The 15760-nt window shown below is 33.0% G+C and overlaps 3 protein-coding genes across 3 annotated transcripts; all 3 read right to left on the bottom strand.

Moving 5' to 3' along the window:
- Positions 1-2374: 2374 nt before the first annotated feature.
- Positions 2375-4063, bottom strand: LOC148930466 (uncharacterized). Its single transcript, XM_089066485.1, has 3 exons — positions 3922-4063; positions 3013-3608; positions 2375-2935 (listed from the first exon to the last, which is right to left on the bottom strand). The coding sequence occupies exons 1-3, from the start codon at positions 4061-4063 to the stop codon at positions 2375-2377; spliced, it is 1299 nt and encodes a 432-aa protein (XP_088922611.1).
- Positions 4064-6769: 2706 nt separating this feature from the next.
- LOC125216762 (allene oxide cyclase, chloroplastic-like) lies at positions 6770-8044 on the bottom strand. The gene is made up of 3 exons (XM_048118527.2): positions 7651-8044; positions 7451-7572; positions 6770-7372 (listed from the first exon to the last, which is right to left on the bottom strand). The coding sequence occupies exons 1-3, from the start codon at positions 7844-7846 to the stop codon at positions 6971-6973; spliced, it is 720 nt and encodes a 239-aa protein (XP_047974484.1). The 5' UTR covers positions 7847-8044; the 3' UTR covers positions 6770-6970.
- A 6073-nt stretch (positions 8045-14117) lies between these two features.
- On the bottom strand, positions 14118-15556 carry LOC125209652 (uncharacterized). Its single transcript, XM_089066484.1, has 7 exons — positions 15454-15556; positions 15296-15344; positions 15059-15183; positions 14904-14968; positions 14647-14853; positions 14388-14548; positions 14118-14300 (listed from the first exon to the last, which is right to left on the bottom strand). The coding sequence occupies exons 1-7, from the start codon at positions 15554-15556 to the stop codon at positions 14159-14161; spliced, it is 852 nt and encodes a 283-aa protein (XP_088922610.1). The 3' UTR covers positions 14118-14158.
- Positions 15557-15760: the final 204 nt, after the last annotated feature.

The following is a 15760-nucleotide window of genomic DNA, read 5'->3' as shown; positions in this document are numbered from 1 at the left end:
ATACGGATGCTGGATGGTCAAAAAATAACCTCACAAAAAACAAACGATCAGTATCAGAAAACAAATGATAGTCAAAATACTCCTGAACATCCAAAATCCATCTCACAGGGTTAACACCAGAAAACCGAGGAGGAGAGTTTGATAGCAAGACGGACATGGTGGTAGAAATCAATAGGAGGATGAGAACCTAATGAAAGCACCAATTTGATAGGAATTAACGTGAGGTTAATTCCTATGGAAGAGAAAATACTGAAGAGAGGAAAACAACGTGACTTTGTAGAGATTTGGAGAGATTGGCGGTTTCTCCAAGAGGGAGAACCGATGGAGAGAACGAGATTAATAATTTAATTCTTCATTCTGCTTTTTAATAATAAAAGACTCCACACATATTTATAATATGTGTGGTACAAAAAGATCTCTATAAACTAGGAAAACAAATCAAAAGCAAATCAAATCCTAACCACTATGGAAAGTAAATAAAATCATAATAACTAAATAATACTAAAATATAAATAAACTAAATACATATACGGAGAGAATATCAGCTCCCTTCCGGAATAAAATAGAATATTAGGTCCCTATCAACTCTCCCACTGTTGAAAATCACCTTGCCCTTAAGGTGGAAGTTAGAAAAATAATCTTCCATCTCGTTGTCTTTGTTTGGATCTTCGTCTGCAAAAATAATAATATCGTTTAGGACCGCAACGAGTGATGGAGAATTCGTCTCTGGACATGAGATCTCTTCCGCGACTTCAGTGACATAACCAATGATGACAACATTGATTTTTGGGCTACGGGATTTTGGAGGAAATTTGGTTTCCACCAAAACAATTGGCGCATCCAGCTTTTGAGGCGATTCGTCATCAATTTTTACCATCTCTTTGATGATGGGATCAAACTTGACATTCGTTGTTGGCTCATCATCCTTTTTTGCAACAGGCTTGATGACAGAATCAGATGTGGCCTCCTTTTTAGCCATAGCCTCCTTTTTAGCTAAATATGCCACTCCCTCTATAATTTTGTTGAGAAGTTTATTCGTCTCGGCGAAATAAATGGCATCCTCATCAAAATTATGATAAACAGCAACTAGAAATTCTTGCCATGAGCAATCAGGATTCGAGCGTCGATACTCGTGGAGCCATACAGATGCTGGATGGTCAAAAAACAACCTCACAAAAAATAGACGGTCAGCATCAGAAAACAAGTGATAATCAAAATATTCTTGAATATCCAAAATCCATCTCACGGGGTTAACGCCAGAAAACCGAGGAGGAGAGTATGACAGCAAGACGGACATGGTGGTAGAAATCAATAGGAGGAAGAGAACCTAATGAAAGCACCAATTTGATAGGAATTAATATGGGATTAATTCCTATCTAAAGAAATTATATGAAAAGAGATTAGAGAGGGTGGAAACTAGCGTGACTTTGAGAGATTTGAGAGAACTGACGGTTTCTCCAAGAGGGAGAACCGGAGGAGAGAACGAGATTAATAATTTAATTCTTCATTCTGCTTGATAATAATAAAAGACTCCACACATATTTATAATATGAGTGGTACAAAAAAGATCTCCTAAACTAGGGAAGTAAATCAAAAGCAAATCAAATCCTAATCACTAGGGAAAGTAAATAAAATCTTATCAACTAAATAATACTAAAACATAAATAAACTAAATAAATATATGGAAACAATATCAACTCCCTTCCGAAATAAAATAGAATATCAGGTCCCTATCAGAGAATCAAATCATGACATATATATCATATGTGCAGTTTTGCAAGTGATGCATAATTTAAATTATAACATAGCCCGCAGTGATGGGTAATTTTCAGTGGGGGGGTTTGATAATGAAATATCGTACGTATATGAGCACAGAATTTGTGGACGTTACAGACTCTTAAACTGCCTCTGCATGTGCATGGAATCCGTAACCTACCTCTAACATCAATCCCAAATATTCACTCATAAACATTGCTCTTTATCATCAACCCAATTTACAATTGACAACAGTAAACGGCTACCCCCTTAGCTTGTGTCTAGTGAAGTATAGGGCAAATTTGATGGAAAAATCATAAATTTTGGTTTTATTTCGGGCTCGTCCCGCAACTTTAAGTATCAATTATAATAATCAGCAATAAAAATCAAGAATTTTAACATTTTCACGAACCAGAGTTCATGGGTTTTACGATCGATATTTTAAGTTGCGTGACAAACAAGAATTTCATAATTCATATTTTTCTGCTAATTTGCTTTAGATTATGTACATGCATATGATCAATGACGGACGCAGAAAATGTTCAACGTGGGGTCGGAAAATAAAAAATAAAAAATAATATAGTATTTAAATAACCGTCTAAAAAAATAATACTACAATTTAAGTAACACTATCTTTTGTGAGGCGCGATAGTTGATTCCTACGAGTATCCATATTTTGAAAACGAATCAAAATTCGTTCATTAGAAATAGTAGTGAACATTTTTCTCTCGTTGTATACCACCATGATATCATTTAACCAATCATCTCTCATCCTATTTCGCAACTCTGACTTCACAAACTTCATTGCAGAAAACACTCGTTCAATAGATGCAGTTGCTACAGGCAAAAGTAAGACCAATTTAATCAACCGATAAACCAGTAGAAAGAATCCATCTTTCACCATTTCAACCATTTTCTTTGGAAGAGTCCATAAATCTTCAACATCAGAGAAACGCGTATCTCTTTTTGCATCAATCAAAAAGGATTTAAGTTGGTGAGGTAAAATCGTCATCTCTGTGGACGAAAAGTCCTTTGGACAAAGGGTGGCAAGATGAACAAGTTTATCGACATTGAAATTTGAGAATTGATTTCTTGGATCAAGACATGCCATACAATTCAACAAGTCTGTACTAGACTCGGAAAAACGATTCCTTATTTCTTGAATAATGGAGTCAACAACCTAATTATAAACAAAAAATGATTGAGTTACTAGTCAATTCAAGTGTCAGTAAATAAGAAAATGAAATTTTAAATTACCTGACAAAAAATCTCAACACGATAATAATGGTAGTTTGTGACAACTGTGCCATCTCTCTTCATGCGTATTCGTTTGGGGACAATGTCATCCATATTAGTAACATCAATCTCATTTACTCGACAAAAATCTTCCACTTCTTGCAAAAGATCATCCCATCCAGATTCTCGAAAAGTTTGCAGTTCTTCTTTCAAACCCGCTATCACATTGATGGCATTCAAAATATTTTGCTCTCTATCTTGCAATGCACAAGATAATGGTTCAACCATACACAGCAAATGTTTCATCAAAATCATGATAAACACAAAATCATAACTTTCCATCTTTTGAAGCAAACCTTTACACTTTCCACTTTGCTCTACATCATCTCCATCACTAAATATGCTTTCAAGAACTTTGACTACTGAGGGCCACATAGATACAAGACGAATCACAGTTGTATAATGAGATTCCCATCGAGTATCACCAGGTCTATGCAAAGAAGTTTCTTGGTTTAGACCTTTACCTGAATTGATTTCCCCCTTTTCAATCATTTCAACTATTCTATCATGTTTGTTTTGTCGAAGTTTATCTGCTCTTTTACAAGAAAATTCACATGCTGTAACAATCGGGGTAAGATAGCCAAAAAAATCAAAAACATGTCGATTTGCTTTGCATACTGCCACACATACCAACTGAAGTTGGTGGGCAAAACAATGGGCATGCCGATGGATTTTCTTTTAAAATAAGAACCTTAATTCAATCCATTAAATTCACCCCTCATATTTGAAGCTCCATCATAGCCCTGACCTTTCAATCTTGATAAAGATAATCCCAACTTAGAAAATACAAAATCAATTGCTTCTTTCAAACACCTTGATGTAGTCTCCTTAACATGAATCAAAGATAAAATCTTTCTATAATCTCCTCACTCTTGTTCACATATCTTATAACAATAGCCATTTGCTCCTTGACTGAGCAATCTCGAAACTCATCAACCATTATGGAAAATAATCCTTCACCAAGTTCACCCAATATTTCAAGTATGGTTTCAACGGCACAAGCATTAACCATTTCTTTTTGAATTTTTGAAGAAATCATTTGATTATTACCCGGAGCATTTTTTAATACAACTTGACCAACCTCATCATTTCTTAAACTATACCAATGTAACATCTCTAGAAAATTACCCCTATTTATGGAGGTTGAGGACTCATCATCTCCTCTAAAAGCCAAACCTTGATTCAAAAGAAAACAAATAACATCAAGAGTTGCAGTCAAACGAATTTGATATTCCTTCTCTTGTCTTGTACTAGCTTTACGAACAACATAAGATACACTTTGTCTTTGATTCACAAAGTTTTCATATTCAATTCTAGATTTGTTGTGTGAACCAGTAGTTGACCCAATATGAGCTCTATATCTTTTGTTGGCTTTTTTCCAATTAGAGAAACCACTACTAATTGGCGGAGGGAGAATAGAACAACCGGGTATAATTGTACCCCCAAAACATGTACTCCCTTCGTCGCACTTTGAGAGTCCCAGTTTACCATTTTGGGTATTCCACTTTAGGAATACCATTGAAATATTTCATAAATTGTAATAGGTCTCACATTCCACCAATCTCTTTTCACTCACATTTTATTATAAAACTATATAAAAGTAGGACTCATATTCCACTATCTTTTTTCCACAAACTTTCCTTTATATTTCTTAAAACTCGTACCGAACTCAAATGAGACTCCTAAAGTGGAATAGAGTGAGTAATAATTTTATAGATAATCCAAGTTATGAAATTGGCCGGGTGAGATGGAAGTTTTGTATATCTTCCAAGACCCGAGTTAGGTCATGTTTTTTTTTAATTGGTTGTGTTTAGTTGAAACTTCTTTGTTTAGTAATGCATTTAAATATGTAATATCTTTAATTTTTTTCATGTAAAATATTTTTTATTTTCAACTAGTAGTATATCTTTACACTATTCTTTTAAAATATTTTACTTTTCATACTAGTAGTATTTTTTATGTCGATGGATTTTTTTAGATCTCTTAATTACTTCATAAAGTAATTTCATTCTTTTCTATTATTTAAAAATAATTTAAACTTTTCTTCAATAAACCAAAAATATGATTTGCCATTAAAATTAGCATACTATGCAAAACTTTAAATAAATTACTAGAAAGAGATTTAGAAATTTCATTTTTTTAATAATTAAAGTCTTAAGTAGTAGTAACACTAAAGTAAAAAGTAATCTGTTTTTATTAATACTGAATCTTCTTATCAGAAAAATAAAGACAGAGAAAATAAAGAATTGATTCTGAACTTCCAAGTCAATATTATATTTTACCGTATCTCCGTACTGAAAATTCTAGATCCACCACTGTAGCTCGATCGTATAGGGTTAAATATCCTTCACAAATACAACTATTAATTTCATATTTGCCCACTTTAATTAGTTAGTCATCTCTAATATTTCTCTATTTAAAAATAATGGTTTTAGGTTTTAGTAATTGATTTCGAGATCTATCTGTCTCTCCACATATACAAATTCGACTTCGTTCAACTCAATTATGATATGTGTACGACTATATCATAGTCACTTTTTATCTTTTCATTATATTTGATGCAATTAGATTGGGAAAAAAAAAGTATTTTCACATGCGGCGAATAATAACCAATCAGCTGAATCTTTTGTTTCGTAAAAAATAGTCTGTTGGCTAAAAATGAATTTTGATACTTAAAGATTTTTGTCGTCCACTCATATATACACTGTCCTTGTAATAAATAAATCTTGAATAATATGACTCGGTAGGTCACCTAACCATTTTATAATTTACTATTTACCATTGTATTGGCATGTTCAATCAAATTCGAAAAAGCAGCCCATATGTGGCGTGGTGGGACTCATAAAGCTACCGATATAAAATACTCCACATTAGTCCTCCATTTAAATCATGTGCTCAATTTTTATATTTTTTACTCTTGGTGCACACGTGATCAACTTGCATTTAGTTCCAAGAGCATAATCACGTAAGAGCATAGTAAAATAAAGTGTATGGAAACAAAACATTTAAATGATACTAGTAGTATCTTATTAACATGAAAAGACTAAATTTTACCAAGCACTCGCCACTCGTGTAAAGCATAATAGTACTTATTTAATCCAAGTGTATTTGAATTAGGGGATACGACCTTCGTTTACTGTATTTACTTATCTAATTATCAATTAATAAATACAAATTATATGTATAATAATATAGAAAGATGTCAGTAATTTATCTGCTATAAGTTTATTGATTATTTACAGTATTACTCCATATCACTTCACTTGCTTTTCATGTCAATAATGTGGGCTTAGATTAGCTTCCGATCTGCTTACTTTTTTACAAATAGTAGTAGTATATTAGAATAAAGGTTTCTTTATTCGCAAGTTGAATAAAATGAGTCTGTGTTAATAGGCGCATCGAATATTTAGGCCCAACCCATATATGTTTCAAACCCAAAAACTCAAATATAATGTTTTTTAGTCCGTTATAAATGTCAAACACAAAATTATAAATCTTTTTAACAAAAATATCAAAATGTATAAAATTACAGGTTGATTTATTATCTTCCAATGTCTCTCGATATAGTATCTAAAAATAGCGGTATTGATGACACTTTCATAAGAAGATAACTTGCCTTTCACATACCACCTCTTTGATTAATGACACTTTCATTCTTTTAAATGTCACCTTATTCAGTTTTTATATAACAAAACTCTTAATTAAACTAGGCAAAAAGTAACCAAAAAGGTATAATTAAACTAGACCATGACTTCAATTGAATGGAGACAGTGATGAGTGGGTGTCACTCTCAAAACAGAAAATGCATTGGCCACTAAAAGTTGCATAATGATGATTGAAAATATAAAAAAGAAGCAACTAATTTAATCTTAAAAAATTTATTAGAAACAACCGGTCGCCGGCGACGAAGAAGAGGCGGCTAATTGGTGAAGTTAGGGAGCGTGGCTCCGGCTTCGCAACTCTTCGCGGCGGGGGTGGGCTCAACCTCGATCGCCGGCGGCACAGGCTGGCCGAGCAGCTCCGCCGGCAGATCAGGGATGCCCTTGAGGTGGAAGGTGTAGTAGAGCTTGAAGGGGAAGATGATCTGGTGGAGCTTGACGTGGCCGTAGACGCCCTGGAAGATGCCGGAGCCGCCGGTGACGGCGAGCTCGGTGTCCTCGTAGGTGAGGTAGGGCCCCTGCACCGCGATGTGGCCGTAGTCTCCTAAATAGAAGCTGTAGATCGCCTCGTAGCGGTCGCCCTTCTTCTCCTCCTCGTGCTTGATCAGGATGCATAACCCCGCCGTTATCCCCGCCCGTTTCTTCAAATCGCCGGTGTAAACCTGCGAATCCGATCCGTAATCGTGTCAATTTTGTGAAATTGGAGTTTAATTAGGCTAATTTTGGGGATTCTGTAGTACCTTGTTGCTGAAAGGCACGAGATCGCCGAGGGAATTGACGGTTTTCTGGCTCAATCGGAGGTAGGCAGGGCTGCCGCGATCGCGCTCGTTGATCTCGTAGACGTGCAGTTGTTGGACTTTGGCTGAATTAGAGCAAAATTAATTGTGATTAATGAAGAAATTAGTAACAAATTGAGGAATTGGAGATGAATCGATCTTACTTGGTGTGGTGGAAGCTGGATCAGCGGCCTGGGCTTTGCATGAGAAGGATTTGGTGAGGGGTTTGGGGAGGAATTGTTTCTTCTTGGATGGGGCAAAGGAGGAGAGTTTCTGGGCGGCGGCGGCGGGCGGCGGAAGCCTGGCGGGGGAAGGGGAGGAGACGGCGGCTTTGAGAATGGTGGAGGAGGCGGCGGCCATGGCAAAATTGTTTGTTGAAATGAATGATTGATGTATGTATCTCTGTGATTGGATTGAATTGAGTTGATGTGTTGTTGATTGAATGTCGAGTGTGTTATTATTTATAGAGATGATGGAAATATATGAGCATGGAAAACGAGTAACGGTGGGCTGTGCCTCAATGTGTGTAATGTGTGTTTTGTTGGACGGTGGTCACCGCTCACAACCTAGTTCCACACTTCCATAATTTAAAATGTTTACAGAGTTTACTTTTATTTTGACGTTTTTCGTTAGTTAGAAAGGCCTCCTCCATCCCATAATTGATGTCACACTTTTTTTTTTAATTTGTGGAAAAAACTTCTTCTTATATTAATATAAATATACTATTTTCCCTCTTCATCTAACATTCTACCTCCGTCCCCAAAATTTTTCCTACTTTGACCCGGCACGCATTTTTTAGAAATGTAATAGAAAGTGAGTTGAAAAAGTTAGTGGACTGTGGGTCCTACTTTTATATATTAGTTTTATACTCCTTCCGTCCCTGATTAGAAGTCACAGTTTGATCGGGCACGAATTTTAAAGAAGTGTTTGAATATGTAATAAATAGAGGTAGGTAGTGAGTGAAATGTGAGACCTCTTTGACTTTTGTATGTAATAAATTTGTTACAATTATTTAATGTGCAAATAAATTTGAGTGATGCTAAATGGCTGGCCATAATTGGATTTTTCACTTGAAAACTGAGTCATTTAATGCACTTAGAAAATATCAAAATTTTTAAGACTACGCTACCCCTTGTCTTAATTCATTCAACAATATTTTCTTTAGCCTTCTATACGCTTTATACGTATGGAGACTGGAGTATTTTTTTTTTGATTTTTCAGATTTTCAATTTTAAAAAGAATTAACAATATAAAGTAAATGTAGTATAACATAATATAATAGTTAAATATTTAAATTCCTTTTAATGTACAGGTCTAAAGTGTAATGACACGTTTTCCACTAATAATTAAATAATAGCAATACTAATAGTATATGATAAATTACTATTTTTAGTTTGTGGAAAAAATTCTCTCTCACATTAAAATAAATATATTACTATTTTCTCTCTTCACGTAAGATGCAAAATAATATCTCCTAAAATCACTAATAATTAAATAATAGCAATACTAATAGTATATGATAAGTTACTATTTTTAATTTGTGGAAAAAATTCTCTCTCACATTAAAATAAATATATTACTATTTTCTCTCTTCACGTAAGATGCAAAATAATATCTCCTAAAATTTTGTATCATTCCTCAGGTATGTCATCTATTATTGGACGGAGAAAATATTTAATTTTTTTTGTTGGACGAAGAAAATAGTTAATTTTTTTTGGGTAGCTAGAAAGTACTCCGTATCAATTTGTTATTTTTTTGGGGACGGTGGGCAACGTTTTTCTCAACCGTGGCAATTTTTAAGAAAAACATGTATTGGTCGGTGTCGTCACTCCCATAAAATTATTGCGTCATGTAAAAATGTCTATTTCTTCCACTTCTTTAGAATCCATGTTTATTTTTGCTAATCAATAGAAGTGAATTTGTTTACAAGTTAAATTTCAGTAATTGTTGGATTTGTGATGACGTGGAAATTTGGTGTGATCCTAATTAAGTACAATGGAATATGGTAATTTTGATTTTTGATTAGCCCAATATTAAGATTTCATAGCAAATGGTTTCTCAAGTAAAAGATTTATAGCAAATGTGGATACTGAAACTAAATGGAAAAACAAATTACATTAGATAAGTTTTTTAACTATTATAAATGTTCATAGTGTAATATTTATTATGAATCCAGATTTATTTCATGTTCATAAATTCGGTTGCGTTTTACACTAGACGAGGGCATAGATTCTTAACAAATTCGTAGGAATAATTTTATCATATTTCCACTACCACGTCTTTTTCCATGGATTTAGTAATAAAAGCTTAGAATAAAAAACATAATACACAAAACAATTTAAGAGGGTAAAAATATAGTCTATCGTTAATTTTCTTTAACGTTGAAAATAAGGGTATAAAGACCAACACAATTTAGTCATACAACTATCGATTATTTTTGTCGAAGTTCATGGGAAATACCAAATTTTGGGCAAAGTTCATGGTTTTAGAGACCAATTTCCCTATCATTTTCACATCTCCTGCTACAAAATTTATCTCAATTGAAATCTTTTCAAAAATAGACATTAATTACACCTCTCAATCTCCTCAATGTGGGACCATTATTCCACTACACATCTTTATTTAATACAAAGTCAAATACTCCCTCTGCCCCACATTAGAAGTGTCATTTAATTATGGCACGGGTTTTAAGAATTAGGTGGAGTGTGTAATTAATGACGTGAGATAGTGGAGTGTGTATTAAATGAAGTGAGTTGGTGGAAAGTGAGATGGTTTGACTTTTTGGTTTATTATTATTTTTATTTATTTTTATGTAGATAATGGCATTTGGGTGTAATTTTGATGAATAATGGGATAAAATTTTATGTCTAAATATGAAAGCTTCTTAATGTGACTCTTAAACTGAGACGTACTTTTATGGCAAAATGTGACTCTTAAACTGGAACGGGGGGAGTAATTTCTTAAATTTCGTGCTGAGACAAACTGGAACAAACTTTGTAGAACGGAGGGAGTAATACGGAGTAGATGAAAATGTTAACCGAGGAGTAATATGTAGTCCCTATAATTACCTCCTTTGCCATTGATTTCAAATCTCGTATCATATCAATATCCATTTTCTTTGCTATCACATTTATATTTCAATCAAAGTTTGAACATTTGAATTACAATTGTACTCCTTGTTCTATGTTCTATGGTAGATTCACCACTGGCTATTAATATATAAAATGCACAAAGTATGATGGACAAGAAATAATCAACCAAATAATCACTATATATCAAAAGCAAACCACATGATCACCACAGATCAAAAGAAAACACAACACCACCCCTTAATTGTTAACTAGTTTTACCACCCGTGCTATGCACGGGCCATAAAACTTGTAAAAACTTCTAAGATAAATGAACTAAAAGATGTAGATGATAAATATTGTATACTTGTGCTTGCAGGCAGAGAATAAATGTCTAATTAAAAAGCACATTGTAAATATCAAGACAAATTTTACTATATCTATTTCCAATGAACAAATAATTTTTTTGAATTTTAAACGCAAATATGAGTGGAAAAAATAAAATATATTACAAAACAAAGATGAGATAATGATGCTTATATACATACATTTTTTTTATGAATAATAAAATAAGTTCATTAAAAAAAACACAAATATTCATAAATAGGAACTTACACAAAATCGACAATTCAATAGTTCATAAGTTTTGAAAAACTTCTTTATAAACAATGTTAATAGTAGAATCACCATTACTTTCATCTTCTTCATCTTTACACACTAAAATCTTCAAACCTTCACGACTTGTGACTCTTGATATAGCAACATACAGTTGTCCATCAAGAACATCATCACTTATAACAATAGGTCTTTCAAAGGATCCACACACATCAACTACAAAATATAGAGCAAAATTAGTAGAAAAAAGACACAATATATAATTAGAGTATTACTTTCCAAATTAAAAGAATACAGATAATTTAATAAAATTTAAAAATATTACCAAAAATTTACTATAATAATTTAAACAATATTACAAATTAGAACCTAAAGGACCTCCGAATAAATGAGTCCAAAAAAGATTAGCATCTTTGCCCCAACAAATAAATAAGAGCCCAAATAAATTACATGCCCAATCTAATAGCCCAACATTTTAAGTAGCACATTGAAACGTTTCCTTCGTAAAAGTTGTACATAACAATGAAGATTTTAAATAAAATATGAAATAAGTAATTAATAGTACTAATTTGAATTAGCTTCAATCTCTCAATTATTTATTGATAAGATAAAACAATAATAATGCCTTAGACTCTAGGGTTTGAGATTCAAGAGCCTCCCTATTTCCCGATGAAACTGACGGACCAATCCTTCCTCCTCTTACCCCACCTTCATCGCTGCCTCCGTTACTCGTCGGCCATGGTGTCGCCGACAAGCGATCCCAGCCGACCATAGCTCCACCATTTGGTGAACACAATTTTATCTCCCACAAAAGCATACGGCGAATCGACGCCATCTCCGGCTAAATTGAATGGTCTATACTCTGCCTACCGTCCAATCTTAGTCTATTTCTCACTCACCGTCCAATCTTAGTCTATTTCTCACTCGACCTCACCTTGCTAAGCATCTCTCCCTCAATCGATGTCCAGAATCAAATACCTCAAAACCCTAACCCCTAAAGCGCAAAAAAGGGAAGAACTCAAAGTCCTAACTTAATTATGTTCGAGAGTGTCTACCAAATCGAAGATAGCATCATTTCAAAGGTGGATTTGAAGAGAATCACAGTTTCTTTACCAAAACCGAGCAATCAAATTCTCAAAGGTAACACAAATTTCACAACCTATGTATTTTTACTACTCAATCAATGTATGTTGCTTCAATAAGTTATCACTTATTACAAAGAATACAACATTGAATGGAAATGCATGTTTAGAAGCTGTCACTAGTCGTTTCAAACAATGGGCAAATCACATTAATGTTTGTCGAATTCAAGTAAATTTAAAAAAATTTACACTGATAGGAATGAAATCACTTAATTAGGATTCATAATGAATCATAATATATTGATATCCTTACTAATCATAATAAAGATCTTATTTGGTGTAAAACAGTTTATTTGCAATATTCAAGCCTTGAATATTGCAAGGATATAGTGATTCATAACAATGGAAAGTACAGGTTAGATTCTGAATGAATTATATAGGATTTGTGGTCATGATTTGATCTCATAACTCATTGTGTATGATTTGGACTATTTGACTATTCGACTCCTTCAGGTTAAATATTTATTCATTAGAATACATCAGGATTCCTTGCATATTTGTTCAAGCCTTGCATATGCTCTAATAACTTGTAAACAATTTGACTCCACCTATGTCATGTTCAATCCCTCAAACCTATGCTAGGGACATTGAAATACTATAGTTAAGATTCTGAATCATTTTGGACAATATTGTATGACTTATCAGCATACATCAGGATTTATAGATACTAATGAATCAATATGCATATAAACTATTTTACTCATCCAGTTCTAGAATTGCTTTTATGTTTAGTCTTCAATTATTAATACTCCTCTACTGACCTTCATGATATATTTCAATTTTAAACATTGTCAAACATTAAAATACATAATAAGGGGAAAAAAAGAACAATAACTTAAAAACTTCATTATAAAATGAAGGGATAGCTCAACATTAAAAATTCTTCAGGAAGTTCTCACCTTACTAACTTGACTACATGGAAAACATGTACAGCCCTAAAAGCATCAAAAAATTTTCAAGTTCGGTGACAATCCAAAAACAGCACAAAAAAACATAGGATTAATATTCTTTTAAGATGCAAAAAAGATAAAAGACTGCACGACATAACCACCAACTATGATTGTCCATCTAATTAGAACCAGCAATTTTCTCTTTCTTCTTCATCTGAACTTCATCAACATCATCACATCCGTCAAATTCTAAATCCAAGCATCGCTTAACAGAGCATTCAACACCCCATTCATAATTTTTCGCATTAGAAACAGTGGACAGATCAGGTGTAACAAACACTTTCTGAGAACCCTATATTAATAATGAAAGTTAATAATAAAACAGGAAAAATAATTACAAAATAATCAAAATAGCTAAAATATAAACAGATATACCTCAGCAACATCAACTCCAAAATTTAATTCAGATCCTTCAACGCAGCATTCACTGATATTCTCATTAGCAAGAGTGGACAGATCAGTTGTAACATAGGCCTTCTGAGAAACCTATAAGTAAAATGAAATCAGATAAACAACAATAAGAACTTTTTCAAAATAAAAAAAATATTGCTAATGAATAATAAGAAAATATAAATACCTCAGCAAGATCAGCTCCAAAAAGTAGATCAGATAACCTCGTATCAAATTTAAAGATCTGTTCACCCAAGTCTTTAGGAGTATACTTGTCAACTACTTCTGGGAGATTACAAACTTTGTTGACAGTAAAAGGGTAACTTCTGTAATACTCAATATGATTTTTCAGCTAAAGTTTAAACAATACATTCTGACCCACAAGACTCTCTTCAATAAGTGCAGGGATGGAATTCTTAGGAGCAACCAGCTGAAATAGAAATGAAATTAGAACTCACCATAATAGAAAAAAAAAAAAAAAAAAAAAAAAAAAAAAAAGACTAAATTTCATTGATTACAAATACAAACCTGACCACCAGTTCCTAAAAAATCAGTCACATTTCTCCCTAACAATTGGCTGCCTTCCCTATCCCACAATAACAATGATGCATTGCTGGTATGATCAACAACATTCACCACAAACTTGAACCTGAATAAGACAAATTTATTGATATAAACTACTTAAGTATATTTGAGTTGGATTTATATAAATAAATTCAGAGACAAAGTATCAAACCTTTTAACGGCATAAGAATGAGTTTTTGTACATCCAGAACAGTTAAACTTATTATCCACTTCTCTGACCTTCTTAACACAAGCCTTACACGCCAAAAAATACCATTCACCGTAATGGCACTCAACTGACTCAATTTTACCAAATACCCAACATGAACCTTCCTGTGAATCACAAAAAGAAATAAACTATTGAAATATTACACATAAAATTCAAGAAAAATAAGAACATAAAAGAGATAGATATGATACTTATTCAATACCTCTAGGCAAGACAAATCCTCAAGGGACTTCACTTGCAGATCATCATATTCACCACCAAGCCTTTGTCCTCCTTGAATGACGGAAGCTTGCTGAACAAAGCTGCCATCATCTTTTATTTTAAACAAAACAAAATAAAATTTTGATAAATTGAGTAATAAGTAAACAGAAATGAGTAATAAGTAATAAATAATATAACAAACAGTAGACTTGAAAATCCAGTAAATAAAAATGACTACCTCATCCTAAAATCTTTAACTTCTTTAACATCAGCATTGATCACAACCTTAGAAGCTTGAAAATGTGTAGAAATGCGAATTTCTCCTAAAAAATATAAACACTGAAAGATTAACACAGATAATGACAAATAAAAGTAAAAATTTATACAGTAACAAACCATCAAAGAATGTTAACCTCTAAACAGATTGCGCTTGCAAAACTGAATAATCACAATTGGAATTGTTCCTTCACTCTTTTTCAGCTGATCCAAGTATAAGTCAACATTTGAATCCCATATTGTACAGAATAGTTTGTTGTGGCTGTTAACAAAGATACACAATTAGTTTAAGAAAAGTAGATTATAAGATGTGATTGCCAAAATAGTTATGAACTTATTTCTCATAAGATATTTCAATCTCAGTCAATCTATACTTAGATTGAGAGATAACTCTACCAGGTCCGGTTATCACACCAATGACATCTAAAAAGAATACATTAAGATTGACAGAAAATAGCTTCAATACGTACAGTACAATATGTAGTAGATTGAATAAGTACACTAAAGTAAATGTCAATAACAAATATCATACCAAAGAATGATGAATCATCAACATTTTCATATTGTGATATTTCAGGAAAGGGCTTGAAGTCAAACATTACTCTCAGAAACCTAAGATCATTAACCTCAATCATCTCTGTCTTGACATTCATGAGCAATCTAAACTGGTGATTTGATGCTTTGTTTCTGAGAGTATTAGGTCTGACAAAGAAACTTTTAATACAAAATATCCCTCCTTCCCTGAGTTGATTTCCAAAGTTCTGGACTAAATTGTTTGGAAATGTAGCTTGAATTCTGGTACCCAGAAAATCAATACAAAAACATATTTTATAAAGAAT

This window comes from Salvia hispanica, chromosome 3 (assembly GCF_029641045.1).
Source record: "Salvia hispanica isolate PSC_SH4W2 chromosome 3, Shi_PSC_v1, whole genome shotgun sequence".
In the NCBI taxonomy this organism is placed as follows: domain Eukaryota; kingdom Viridiplantae; phylum Streptophyta; class Magnoliopsida; order Lamiales; family Lamiaceae; genus Salvia; species Salvia hispanica.
This window is presented reverse-complemented; position numbering and strand designations above follow the sequence as displayed.

Bases quoted from the DNA above. Each gene is read 5' to 3' on its own strand.
- LOC148930466 (XM_089066485.1), bottom strand. From the start codon at position 4,063: ATGGTTAATGCTTGTGCCGTTGAAACCATACTTGAAATATTGGGTGAA. The intron at 3,609-3,921 runs GTGAGGAGATTA...CGATTGTTACAG, and splicing joins TATAAGATATGTGAACAAGA to CATGTGAATTTTCTTGTAAA. The intron at 2,936-3,012 runs GTAATTTAAAAT...GTTTATAATTAG, and splicing joins GTGTTGAGATTTTTTGTCAG to GTTGTTGACTCCATTATTCA.
- LOC125216762 (XM_048118527.2), bottom strand. From the start codon at position 7,846: ATGGCCGCCGCCTCCTCCACCATTCTCAAAGCCGCCGTCTCCTCCCCT. The intron at 7,573-7,650 runs GTAAGATCGATT...GCTCTAATTCAG, and splicing joins TCCAGCTTCCACCACACCAA to CCAAAGTCCAACAACTGCAC. The intron at 7,373-7,450 runs GTACTACAGAAT...TCGGATTCGCAG, and splicing joins TCGTGCCTTTCAGCAACAAG to GTTTACACCGGCGATTTGAA.
- LOC125209652 (XM_089066484.1), bottom strand. From the start codon at position 15,556: ATGATTGAGGTTAATGATCTTAGGTTTCTGAGAGTAATGTTTGACTTC. The intron at 15,345-15,453 runs GTATGATATTTG...TATTCTTTTTAG, and splicing joins TGATGATTCATCATTCTTTG to ATGTCATTGGTGTGATAACC. The intron at 14,549-14,646 runs GTATTGAATAAG...TGTGATTCACAG, and splicing joins AGGATTTGTCTTGCCTAGAG to GAAGGTTCATGTTGGGTATT.